The sequence below is a fragment of the Phaenicophaeus curvirostris genome, chromosome 5 (genome assembly GCF_032191515.1).
Source record: "Phaenicophaeus curvirostris isolate KB17595 chromosome 5, BPBGC_Pcur_1.0, whole genome shotgun sequence".
In the NCBI taxonomy this organism is placed as follows: Eukaryota; Metazoa; Chordata; class Aves; order Cuculiformes; family Cuculidae; genus Phaenicophaeus; species Phaenicophaeus curvirostris.
The window spans coordinates 66,078,391-66,092,134 of NC_091396.1; the positions used below are offsets into that span (position 1 = coordinate 66,078,391).

At 44.2% G+C, this 13,744-nt stretch overlaps 1 protein-coding gene across 5 annotated transcripts in view; it reads right to left on the reverse strand.

The window, feature by feature from the left end:
• SLC35F4 (solute carrier family 35 member F4) overlaps positions 1-13,744 on the reverse strand; it is a 133,121-nt gene that overhangs the window by 2,299 nt on the left and 117,078 nt on the right. For all 5 annotated transcript variants that reach the window (XM_069856865.1, XM_069856867.1, XM_069856868.1 and 2 more), the window contains 3 exons: positions 9,190-9,409; positions 2,149-2,274; positions 829-1,021 (listed from right to left, as the gene is read on the reverse strand). In XM_069856865.1, coding sequence (XP_069712966.1) covers positions 829-1,021; positions 2,149-2,274; positions 9,190-9,409 — 539 coding nt within the window. The remainder of the gene's footprint in view (positions 1-828; positions 1,022-2,148; positions 2,275-9,189; positions 9,410-13,744) is intronic.

Genomic DNA, 13,744 nt, shown 5'->3' on the forward strand with positions numbered 1-13,744 from the left:
GAAATGATGTTGCTATACCTGCAAATTAAAACGCTTCTGGGCTGAATCCAACAGATATTCTGCCTGGTTAGAGGAGAGCAATCGTGGCTGTGAAAGAGGGAGCTTAGTGAAGGAGCAGAGGGGAGGTGAAGTCCACAGGAGGGGAGAGAGCACCAGGCTTTGCAGGCTCTTGCGAAGCTGTGTGAGCTGTGCCCAGAGCCCCACAGCACTCACAGACTGGATAGTAGAAAAAATTTCTTTACAAATAGAGTGGTGAAGCGTTGGAACAGGCTGTCCAGGGAAGTGGTGGAGTCGTCATCCCAGGAAGTGTTCAAAAAGCACGTAGAGGTGGCACTTGGGGACATGGTTTATTAGGCAGGGTGGTGTTGGGTTGACCTGGATGATCTTAGAGGTCCTTTCCTACCTTCATGATTCCATGATTCTATGAAAGGTGCCCTGCTGCTATGGATCCCCATTTCAGTGAGCACACATCCCACAGAGCATGCCAGCAACTGACTGGGTACACACAGCCCTTTGAAATTGTATTTATAGCAATCAAGCTGCACCAGAGAAGGGGAAACACCAATGAAAGCAGGGGAGGAATGCAAAGATGGAGTGTGGGTAATTAGTCTGACTGCTTCATATTCATTCTCTGCTATTAGTATGAGCTGTAAGGCTTGTTAAGAAAAATAGGAATAATTTCTGAAGGAATCCCTGTTTGCACTGGGATCAGATTTCATCCGTGAGAGAGGTCTGCTGCTCAAGGGGGTATCGTTTGTGCCCAAGCCTAATTTTGTACCAGGGAGAGGAGAAGTGATAGAAAAATGAGTAAACGATTTTACCACATACCTAACCAGAGGCCAGCTATGCCACACAGGTAACCCCACGGCACAGCAGAGAAGGGGGACCAGTACTCCACTTTTGTAAAATACAGTATGATTGGGGTAACAGAGATGAATATTAAATTGAAGAAGCCCAGAGTAGAAACAAAATGAGCCGCTTCCCCGAAGTTTGCACTTCCAAGAAACATTTTGAACAAAACCTGCAAAGGAGAGAAGAGAGGAGGGGTTTAGACTTCATGCCTGGCATGTGAAGCAAAGTTCTCCTGCGCTGAGTCTCCGCTCCATGGGACAGCCCTGACCAGGGCAGCAGGCTACAGCCTCAGCCCTTCCTACAGAAGAGTTTGCAAGGTGAGCTTTGATCCATTTTCTGCCCTTTCCCGTGTTTTAGCAAATAGGGGGATGCTGTGTTATTACTGTGGGGACAGTTGAGCCTGTATAACAAAGCCTAATAGAAAATGCCACGTGGAGCAAGCGTAGGTAAGAACCCAAGGACAACAACACTCATACAATGAAGTTGCAGGGTTTGGGAACCTGCTGTGAGAGGAAAGCTTGTCCCACATTGTCTCACTTCAGATTCACAGGCAGCATAAACCTTGGGAAGGATCTGTCCCACCTGAGCCTAAATTCTTGCACTTTGAGTGATTTGCGAATGGTCACAATAAATTTATTAGCAAGACAAGCAAAGTCTGAAGCTGGGAGGCAATTTCTTATCCTGCTACAACCAACTCCAGGCTTCTGCTCCTTTTTACACACACCTTCCTGAGCTGACAATAAATACAGCCACATTTAGTGCAGGCTCTTTCTAAGTCAGAAATGTCCCTGCCTTCTTCACCCCTCACCTTCAAGGAGGGGGAAAAGCCAAGTGTCCTCTGATGCATTTCCTGCACCAGGGACATACAGGGGTCCAGCATGAGCACAGAATATTCAAGAGAGCTGCAGTGCAGACCAGGGATGAGACATCCCTTCCCACTCAGGGAACGCAGCACTACCAGCATTCAAGCTCCCCTCCCTGCTGCACACGGCAAGTGCCTTCCAAACTGTGTCGATAAACTGCAGTGGCAGGAAATGATTAAGACATGATCCTAAACTCCTCGCAGCACAGTAGTGGAGATTTCATTAAAGGCTCGTAAAGCAAAGTCATTCGGAATATTTGGCAGCTAACAACTAATTACCCTCAGAGTAGATTTCCTGACCTCCTGACATCGCTTGGTCACAATGCAGGAAGGACGAATAAATATTTATTTTATAGTGATTTGCTTTGTACTCGTGCATTTTTAACACCCATTATTAAAGCATATAAGAATACTAATAAACAGTTATGACCTACCTTATATAATGCAGATGTAGAGGCTGATCCAACAGCATATGCCACCCCGATAATTGAATCGCCCTGGAAACCATCTGCATAGGCCATCATTACAATTCCTGTGATTGCCATTATTGCTGCAACTATCTGCACAGACAGAGCAAAGCAATGTAAAGCTCAGCACAGTATCGTTACACAGAAAGAGATTAGCACTGTACAGGGTTTTAATGAGTGCCACTAGCTGCTTTCTGCAACTTGAAGCTTTTTTGCTTTCCCTTAAACAGGGGAAAGTATGTACTTTTGGGAGTGATGTAAAGCGTAACGAAAGTGTATGCACTGATAGTGACATGGATCTATAGCATTTCAGATTATCCTGCAGCCTCCTGACACAACATCCATCATTATTTTATAAGCTAAACATCCACTTTGGAGATGTGAATCCAAGATCAAGAAATTTTAAGACATTATCCTCTACTACACAACAAGAGAAATAGTTAGCAATGCCACCAGTTTGACTTGTGTGCACACTTCAATGGTTGACCCTCCTGGACACCACTCCAGGAGAACGATTCCGGCACTGTGGAATACCAGCGTACTACTGGGAGCTCTTCCAGCCTGCTCCGGTTGCACATGGAATTTCCTAACGGCACTACCAGCTTTCTTGGACAGACATGACCAAATTTCTTTAGAAAGCCTTTGCCTTTGTGCTTAGGGTTTTGGCCTCATTTGAAAATCCCAGAGAGACCTTTTAAGGAGCTTCAAAGTAAAAGAACATAAATAATTAACTACACCATATCTGAAATCCTACGTCTTGACACCAAGAACCCTAAAGATATATGGATCTCAATATGTTTTACTGTTTGAAAAACTACCCTCTCTCTACCTAATTGCCCTCACCAGGTAAATAGGGAATCTGAATTTCAAAGACACTAAGTAGCAAAATCCCATGGAGTGCAGAGGAAAAAGTGTTTCCTCAGACCTGTAGAAAGCCACAGCTCCATTTCTGAAAGATAGTTTTTTGAACAGAGATTTAAAAAGAAATACTGGTACGATGTTAAACATGTTACCGTTACAAAAAAAGGTTGTTTGTGTATTAGAGCTGGGTGTAGAGCAGAAGGTGCACAAATGCCAATAGCCAAAGCTGGCTGTTACAGAATCACCAGCAACATTTAAGGTTGAGACCTTGTTCTCTATTCCCAGATATCCACTGAATCACACAGCTCCCCAGGGAGAGGCCAAACAGGCTTTCTCCATCCGTAAAAAGGAGAAACTAATGCAGTTTCCCTCGACAACACTAACCTCTACAAACACTGCCAAACTCAACTGCTGAGCCAGGCAGGGCTTTTTCTCTCCTTGCCCCTGCAGCTCCTGGTACAACTCCTGAGCCAACACCAACAGGAGATGGGCGCTTGCTTCCTGGAAAAGCTCATTAAACCTCATTTAAGAAATAATTACTAGTAGGTAAACCTAAGCTTCATGTGCTTCACACCGCAGCCTTTTAAGGCATCTCGACCACACCACGTGCCCTTTGGCAGAGCAGTCCGACTTTGAGATCTCACATAGTTCTACCAAGAGGCTCAGAAAACCGACTGGTCTTCACACTGAGTAGATGTGAGCCACACTGCGGCAATAAGCACAAAAATCCCACCAAACAATTTCAACAGAGTCAGTCGCTGGAGCAAAACCGTGTTTCAAGGAACAAATGCCTGACTCAGGGAAAGGTGTCCACACATGGGACACAATGGAGAAGCAAGAATCTATTCCCAGGGTGCAGCCAATCTCTGAGACTACAGGTAAAAGTGTTCGCCCTCCTACAGCTTATAGATATTTAGAACAAAACCTTCACAGGAAGGCTGATCTCCTTGGTGCATCTTCAAATACTTCTCTCTCCCTGTTAGCTCTATTTTACCAGAAACTGAGGTCCAGGCACCCCTCCAGATTGCAGTCACAGTGTGTTGATGGCAGAGTCACAAACCACAGTGCGTGTCTATATCCCACCTTACTTCTGTTTAAAACACTCAGGCTCCAAGCTCTAGTTCAACACAATCGCCGTCACCAAAACCTGAAGATACCATTGGTACATCCAAATTCAGCATGAAACGGTACTTGAAGTCCAGGTCTCCCAACTCAATGACAAGGGCTGGAGTCACACGTGTCATCACAGTCTCCCAGGTATAACACAATGGTTCAATGAGGTCTGGGAGGGCTTTGGCAAGAGGGACCCAGACGGCTCCCATCCTTCCCCGAACAACACAGGACACCTTTGCAGGAGAGCTCGATGGAGGGACACGCATCCAACATTGCCACCTCTGAACTTAGGGCGTTCACCGGTGAGCTGCTGAGGAGGACGGGAGCACACTGCACTTTCCAGCACCTACATGGGAATCTGGTCTTCACTCTTTCAGTGAACTGGGTGCTGGAAGACACCACCCTCTGCTGTTCACCCTGCTGAAAAGCCAGGGCTCACCTGGAACAAGACGCACATACCAGCGCCCAAGATGCAGCAACACTTTTTTTGATCCCCCAGCTTACATCTATACAAGGAACTGCAAACAAAACACAGCTAAATTCTCTTAGAGGAACAAGTTTTAGTCCTGTCAGCAGGAACAGTCCTTACAAAGTTTCTCCCTCCTACCTTTGCTTTAGTGAGCACTTTGTTAGTAATGTAATTGCATAATACAACAGTTCTCCTTATACCTTTTCCAAAGCCACCACTACCACAAAGTCCAGCCTTGACTGCTCCCATTAGCTTCCAGAATCATAGAATCACCAGGTTGGAAAAGACCCACTGGATCATCGAGTCCAACCATTCCTATCAAACACTAAACCATGTCCCTCAGCACCTCGTCCACCCGTCCCTTAAACACCTCCAGGGAAGGTGACTCAACCACCTCCCTGGGCAGCCTCTGCCAGTGCCTAATAACCCTTTCCGTGAAAATTTTTTTCTTAATTCCCAGCTTCTCTTGCTCTGCTGGCTTCATCATAGGCTGCAGTGTAAATCTTGCCCTTCACATAAATTCAAATGCAGCATTTCACCCATTTCACCTGGAATATTGGGAGAAGAAATGCCTCCCATAAGGCAAAACAGCAAAGTCCAACGTAGTTATTCCCCACTTCGTAGGGAAAGGATCAGATTAAACTCTTTGAACTCACTGCTCAGACCCAGCAAGTGAGTCTTTTTCCCTGTATCAGTGGAAATGAGTAGATCCATCATCCCCAACAGGAGATTCCCCTTATTGGGTAAAACACCTTCCCAGTCTGACTACACCAAATTCAGAGAGACAGTTCCTTAATATAATCAAATATTTAGAAAGCCAGGCACCTTTTTTTTTCCTGAAACAATTGAAATGATGGACACATATGGAGCATCCTCTCATGAGACATTAGATAAATAAGACCTGACATTGGAAAACAGCAAGAACATTATTTAAGTTTCATGTTCAAAGCTCTTCCTGCAAATTATGCACCACTGCATTAGCACAGTTGACCTCTGCCTAGCAATTGTCATGTGTGCGCTTTAAAAACCTGAGAGCACATCCTGCAGGCTTCTGTAAGCTGATGAGAAGCAGCAAGGTCACAGGGAAGCAAAGCTGGTTGTTACAGCTGACAGATCGTTAAACAAGGCTTTTAATTAAGAGAAGAGGGTAGTAACTTTCTTTTGGAGCCTCCTAGGGTAAGGAATGAAATTAGTCTGCCTCTTTTTTTTTTTATTTTTTTTTTTTATTAGTTTTCCCCTTGGAAGAGATTGAAGCCAACCAATGTTTAACTCAGGACCTTTGTATTCCCATGTGGAGCAGAGTAGCAAACGAGGTGCTGTATTAATGAAACTTGCCTCTGAGCTAGTGTCAACCTTCTGGTGAGGGGGGAAACGCCCCCAAACCATTCAATACCTACTTAATAGCCATTAATTCAACTTCACAGATAAAACACAACCAAGGGCTCAAATACGCAAATATTTAAGCAGGTGGCTCAATATAAGCAACACAAGTCAACAGAACTACTCAAATATCTGAAGCCTTTTAAATATTTGTGCTTGCTCTCTGCCAAAGCTATTTGGACTTCCAGAAGTCCCAGTGTAATGTAGATAAGTTATTAATTTCTGAGATGTTCAGAGATGTCCAAGGAAAGAAGATTATGGTGCAGGCAGGGATTGTGTTACCTTTCCTTTTGCAGGGCAGCAGGTACTTAAGGTTTACCTGAATTACTTTTACAGGCAAATAGCTAAACAGTCATTGCTGTGATTGTCCTTCTGATATGAACACTCCTTTCTCCAGCTGGTGCTCTTCTCTCTTGGGTTGTGGGCAAGCTCCTTCCCATACCCCAGCATCACCACTGAGGCTCAAACACAGCCAGGGCAGTCAGACTTCTGCGTGGAGCTCCTTGTAGCACATCTACAGCCATGGGCGAGATTATGCTGCACCATAAGGAGGCCATCGAGACAGGTTTGTCTTCAGACAAGTTGTTGGAAAAGCCAGCCCTCCAGCTTGGCTGGCAGCTGCTTTCTGGGTTGTGCAGGAACAGTGCGCTGGCACGCAGGCAAGGGATCGGTGAGGTGGTGACGTGGCTCTCACATGCCTGTGGGCATCTGCAGACAGTTTAGAGGCTGCCTGCAGCAACACCAGGCAAGCAGGGAGCCAGCAGTGATGGAAATCTGCTGCAGAGCTGCTGAGTTTGGACAGCTAGTGGTTCTCAAGCCCAGGTAAATGAAGGCTGTCGCGGGTCCACAGGTGCTGGCTGCATCCCCACGTGCGATGCTCTGCAGACATGCCCAAAGGCTCTAATGCTCTGAAATTGCTTCTGGGAGCTGAGCGCCTTTGAAAAACTGGCTGTGCTCCTGGGCGCTGAGTGCTTTTGCAAAAACACTGGCTCAGAGTATATGATTAAGCCCTTATTTCTTTTTGTCTCCTTACTGTCCGAATAACCCAATTACATTTGCTCTCTGAGAGGCTGGGGGGTGAAAGCAGTAGAGGCATTCGAAGCACAAAAGGCTAGATCCACGCTGTTCCATCATATTTTAGTTCTCAAACACTCTCCTGCATGGTTATTAACATCATTAAGTGTTATTCTGGCAGGAGAGCTGCTGGAAAATGCTGCTAATTACCTTTCCAGCACTGTGCATCCAGAATCTGCCAGTTACCAGTGAAAACAATTTCTTTTATGTGCAGGATTTACCATTTACTTCTTCTGCCAGTCTTTTTTTCTTGTGTAAAACTCACAGTGTTTACAGCATTAATATTAATGCATATTTATAGCAACTCTTTTTTTAGTCAGTGAAAAATAACTAATAACTGAAAATAGCTTTAGTACTCATCTAGGTATCTTTAAGAGAGTAGTCTAGAAAAGACAATGGCTGTGTTTACTCTTCTAGACAGAGGTTGCTTTAGGATGAAAAGTAGCTTAAAGGGATCAAAATTTCCTCTTTTTTTTTTTTTAGCTGGAGTCACTATCATCTTATATGAGTGAGTAATAATAGCTGGAAGATGATAAGGGCCAGAGGAGGGAACTACAGCCTTAGTAATTACCATTCTGGTTGATTTCTGTAGAAAAGAACTGGGGATTTCAAACCTGGCTTAGTCATCAGCAGGCTGAGAGTAGGTCACATTTACCTGACAATTCTGTATTTCCAGTACTTTGTGAAATAGATATATAGGGGTCTGGCTTTAGCACTGCAAGATGAAATGTTCACGTCCTTACCTTCAAGAGCATCGTGGCTGAGCTCCATGAAACACGGGTTCACCCCCTCAACTTTGCCTGGTCTGGCCAAACCTTCCACTGAGCCAAACGAACAAACCCTTCCTGATAGATCCCTTGCCAGGAGCTCACTTGTGTGATGGCAAACACGTCTTGAGGTGCTCAGTCTCTGTGTCATTATTGATTGCCCAGCCAGCCCTGTCTCACTGGGAAATTAGAGGAACTGTTTTCCTTTAAACAATTTCTGCTTTTGTTTCCAAACCCCAGGCACGGTGCTCTCTTCAGTGTGCTGGTATCTGCTCCAAGAGCTCAGTCAAGAGCCTGTGAAACAATATGCCTTCTCCTTTCATTTTTGAACCCTTCTATCACATTATTAATAAAAAAACCCCAAACCCAAACGACAACAATAAATTAAAAAAACCCACACAGCTGCCTCATATTTTTAGACACAAATTCTCTCTGATGAATGTGCTTATCCATCACGCTTTCCACTGAACTCAGATCAAATTTCTGGTGGACCCTTTCATCACAGGCATCATACCTGGCCCCATCCAGTTCCTAATGAAGCTCAAGGCTCTTGATAGCTCCACCAGGATTGTACGCAACACACCAATTAGACCTCGAGCCATTTCAGTGGGGGGATCTACACCAGCAGAACTGCCAGAAGGCTTAGCTACTCCCTAGCAAAGGTCAACAGTTTAAATTGCTGCATATTAGGAGATTTGTACATGTAAAATTAGAGGAAAAGTGCTTGCTGTCCCCCAGATCCAGGCACACGTCATTTTGCTTGAGTTATTTTCTTCTTTTTCTGCAGGGTCCACATTACTGCCAGTGAGTCCTATACCACCTTAGTGCAACATACACCTTCATGTGAAGCAATTGCTGCCCCTTTTAAACTGCATTTGGCACATACTCATGTGTATTCATTGATGTGTAGGCAAAAAGTAATAGGGTGGCATAAGAAAAATACATTATGTATTGAAAATATCTGTCTACCCAAACAAGGAATAAAATTGCTTTGGCTAGAACCAAAACATTTATCACTAACTTTAAAATAAAATTAATTGGCTGTCCTTTAGCACTGTAACCCAAGACAGAATAGATTTATATGAAACTGGAAGTCCTCCTATTCTAATTTATCAAATTACACTTAGCTGTAATAGCTTCTTGAAATCCCTACACTGAATTACCTCTGGAGCCTGAGATCTCTAACTGATCTTCAGGCTCAGGCTTGCAGCTTAAAATTAAAGGAGAACTGGTTTCATGGCATATATAGACCACAATGAGGCAGTACTAGAGCGGCACAATAGCTTTTGGATTTAAGGGCAATAATGAAAACTAGAGAGAGTGGAAAATTAGGCATGTCATTACCCTTGCGCCCATGAACCTGTCTTTCAGCACAATCCAAGAAAGCAAGAAGACAAAAGCTTTGTTACAACAGAATAGGGCAGAGACGTCTGTGGCTGTCAGCTTCTTTAAAGCCAGTAAATACAGGTAGTTAGTCAAAGTCCACAGAATAGAAAAGGGAGCAGTCCTTTTAAGAAAGAGTTTCAGCGTCAGACCATCTTCACCGAAAATCCGACTGCATTCCCTATGAAAAGAAAAGAATTTAAAACTCAGCAAGGATTTTCCTTAGCGCTCAATCCAGCACGACAAACATTCATTAGACTCTTATCGCATTCAATTAAATGCTTCTCCTAACTACTCCGCGCACCCATAAGAATCTATTGTTTAATTCACACAGGGAAAATTACCTGCAATCTTCTTAAAACAGCAGTTTTGCAAATAGAAAAGTAACTTACCTGGAATAATCACACTCTACACAACAATAATGCCAGGGACTCACAGACAGAAATGAAGGTTATCTATAATGCACCGGCAGTTCTCAGACTCTGCCTTCGAGGCCAGAAACAGAGGGATTATTACCGTAATTTTTTTCTCTGTAGCTTGACAATCTTTTCTTGCTTTGCTCCAAATCCTGTTTTTCTTTTTATTGAAATATACTCTAATGTGTGGCCAAATAAGCTTCAAGAATTGCCTGAAGATACTCAAAAATACTACCATCCGCACCATCATGGTGAGAAAGAGAGCCCTTGGCTAATGAGACTGAGCCAGTCAAAAAAAAAAGAGTGTTAGGGAAGAAAGGAAAGGGTATTTAACAGCTGTAATTTATTATACAGTGAAAAGTTGTGTTCGCTTGGAGATGATGCTTCATAGAATCACAGAATGATCCGAGTTGGAAGGGATCCACAAGGATCATAGAGTCCAACTCCTGTCCCTGCATACAACATCCCCAACATTCCCACAATGTGTCTGAGGTTGTTTTCCAAAGGCTTCTGGAATATTGTCAGGCTTGGTGCCATGACTGCTTCCCTGGGGAGCTGTTCCAGTGCTCCACGACCCTCTGGGTGAAAAAACATTTCTTAGTGCCCAACCCAACCCTCCTCTGGCACATCTTCCTGCCATTCCCTCAGGTCCTATCACTGGTCACCAGAGAGAAGAGATCAGCACCTTCTCCTCCCCTGGTGAGGAAGCTGCAGGCTGCAATGACATCTCACTTGCATGGACTAAGAGGAGACCAAGCATGCAGCTTGATTAAAGGCACATCACTGCACCCCTCCTGAAGCATCTCTACCTTTCCCAGTCTGGGAAGGATGGATTTTAACAACTCACTGTTTTCGTTGTCATTTAAAGGGATTCCTCAAGATACTCCTCAAGATATAGAATCATAGAATCACCAGGTTGGAAGAGACCCGCCGGATCATCAAGTCCAACCATTCCTATCAAACACTAACCCATGCCCCTTAGCACCTCGTCCACCCGTCCCTTAAACCCCTCCAGGGAAGGTGACTCAACCCCCTCCCTGGGCAGCCTCTGCCAGTGCCCAATGACCCTTTCTGTGAAGAATTTTTTCCTTTCTGTGAAGAATATGCTTCATTCCTGGACATGGCAGGCTCTCAGACAGGTCTGTTTATAACAGGAGAAGCTTCATACAACCAGAACACCAATGGACTGAACCACGGTACCACCAATCTGCAACACAGCCTTATGAGGCAACACTAACTGACTAATCTAAATTCCATGAGGCCTCAGGGCCCCAAAGCATTCGCAGCCACATATGGCTCTGTTTGGAAGACTGCTAAACACTAATTATGTAGAGCTAATTAGTAACTTCAAAGAATGCACTGCAATGGGAAGTCAAAACCATTTGTTATTTGGGGGCAGGGAGTGGTGACATTGTAATAATTATCCTGATTTGACTGTGCCATTAGAACAGAATTGTGCTCAGGTCTCCTAAACCACTTTTAGTAATTCTGGGATATTCTGCTGCTAAAAATACTGCCGTTTATTACTACCAGGAATGGAAACCATCACTCTAGTTTTGAGGAAAGTAGAATAATAGCAACTATGTAATATATGAGACCAGCCAAGCCTTACTTAATAACCATTCATTCCCTGCTGCCACTAAAATGACCTGGGGTACAAAGCAGTCATCTCTGGCAACAATAAATTCCTTTCTCAAACTCTGCCAGGGTGCCCAACAAGCTAGCACTCAGGCAGGCAGATCTGCTAATAACTCCTTCCCTTTGGTTGACCTAAACTTGCTCAGAAGTCAGCCTGTTCTGCAAAGATCAGAAATGTTACATACAGAAAGAGAAGAGATAATGCTGTGTATCACTTATCTGAAAGGCAAAGTAAATATCCAGTGAAGTAAATCATAGAATCATAGAATAACCAGGTTGGAAGAGACCCACCGGATCATCGAGTCCAACCATTCCTATCAAACACTAAACCATGCCCCTTAGCACCTCGTCCACCCGTGCCTTAAACACCTCCAGGGAAGGTGAATCAAATCAATGCTTAAGTTTAATCACAGGCTTTTGTGTCACTGATTTCAACGGCAGTTAAACGTGATGAGTTTCCCTGTCTGAGAATGGATTCAATGGTAGCAAAGACTTGAATGTTCGTTGACATGCAGGCATAGCAGTTTACGTTTAAAAGATATTTTTCTACTCATGAGACTTAGGTGGATGCAGAGGGTGATTCTGAACTCAGACTATGTCTCATTTCAAGACAGGTGACCTCTGACTTGGACGCACTGTGGCTGTCTCACCATTACACGACCCCAGAGCCAGGGTGTCCCATCTCCTGATAAAAAGATGGTGAACTATACGGAGCCTACTCTCTCCAATCCAGTGGGAATTCTGCCATCTGTTCTGATGTACAATTGGGTCGTTGCACAGTCATAAATCCAACCTATCTCAGAAGCTGTGAGCATCCATCTTAGAGAAAAGAAGCTTGTGCTGTGTTAAAAGAAGAGAGAAAGGCGCTTGGGCTGCTTACAGTAACGCAGGACAGTGACGTACCCCAGTGCTACGCTGGTAGCATAAAAGGCAACAGCAAAACTATCCAAGCACATCACTCTGGTGGAGTCTGTAAGGCAGCAGGGAAAGCTTTTCTGCAAGTGCATCCCTGTCATCTATTGTGGCCTCCCACTGCCAGGGAGATGCTGGGAATAAGCCCAGTGCTTCTGCTGCTCCGTCCATGGGGACGGTGGGTGGCTTCCAAAGCAAAAGAATGGGGAAGTATGTGTCCCAGAACTGCTCAGATTTTGTTGTCCTACCAATCTCTGGGATGTCTGCACACAGACAAACTCAAAGGAGAGTCAGGAGGATGGAATCCAAAGTGCCCTGACTATGAGCCCTCCTAAGAAAGAAGCCTCAGCGATTACTACAGTCATATCTCGTTTTATTGTACTTTGCTTTAGATGCTTTGCAGATACTGTGTTTCTATTGTGTCATTTTTTTAGCAATAAAGTATTTTTAATTAAGGTATGTACACCGGTTTTTTAGACCTAATGCTACTGCACACTCAGTGAATTACAGTATAGTGTAAACATAACTTTTATATGCACTGGGAAGCCAAAAAAATTGTGTGATTCATTCTGTTGTGATATTCACAGTATTGCAGTGGTCTGGAACTGAATCTACAATATCATAGAATAATTAAGTTTGGAAAAGACATCTAAAATCATGAACTATAAGCCCAACACCACTGTGCCTACTATACAACGTCCCAAAGTGCCACGTCCACACAATTTTTGAACATCTCCATGGATGGCGACTCCACCATTGCCCTGGGCAGCCTGTTCCCATGCTTCACCACTCTTTCACTAAAGAAATCTACCCCAATATCCAATCTAAACCTCCCCTGGTGCAACTTGAGGCCATTTCCTCTCATCCCAACTCTCGTTACTTGGAAGAAGAGACCAGGACCCACTTCATTACAACCACCTTTATAGCTCAGAACATTAATAATCTGTCTATTATTATTACTCTGTGGACTGGTCAGCTCTTTGGGGGAGGCAGTTGTGGCAATGCTGCAAATGTCACTTCTCTCTGAGTTTCCAAAAGCAGTAAGAGGGACAAGCACAGATTCACAGTTAGGAAAATGCATCTGGAAACACTTCACAGGCTGCGAGCAATGGACTGTGTACGCAGATGGAAGAGCCTCCACCACACACAGCAGTGTACAATGACCAGACAAAACAGAGGCCAGTGGATCTTCACCTCTCAATTAAAAATGAACAGCAAAGTCTTGTGACAAGGTTGTGCTGAGCAAGACAGATACTTGATGAATTCACCTCTGTGCCGAGGAGAACTCCATGAATAATGCTCAGTGACTGTGGAGATAGGAAGAATACTTTATTTTCCCAGTCATGGCTAGAGTAGATTGCCTCAGGCTTTGTGAAGGCTGGTTGCTCAGTGGTTAACTCAGCCTCTTTGGCACGCAACTAAAATTAAACTTGCAGGAGTCATCAGGACATGACAGTGATTAAAACCCTGGGCTCAGGAGAGACTGCTCCACAGATCCCTCCCCATACAGATGATATCTGCAGGCTGTTGACTTAAAGGCAGAGACATAT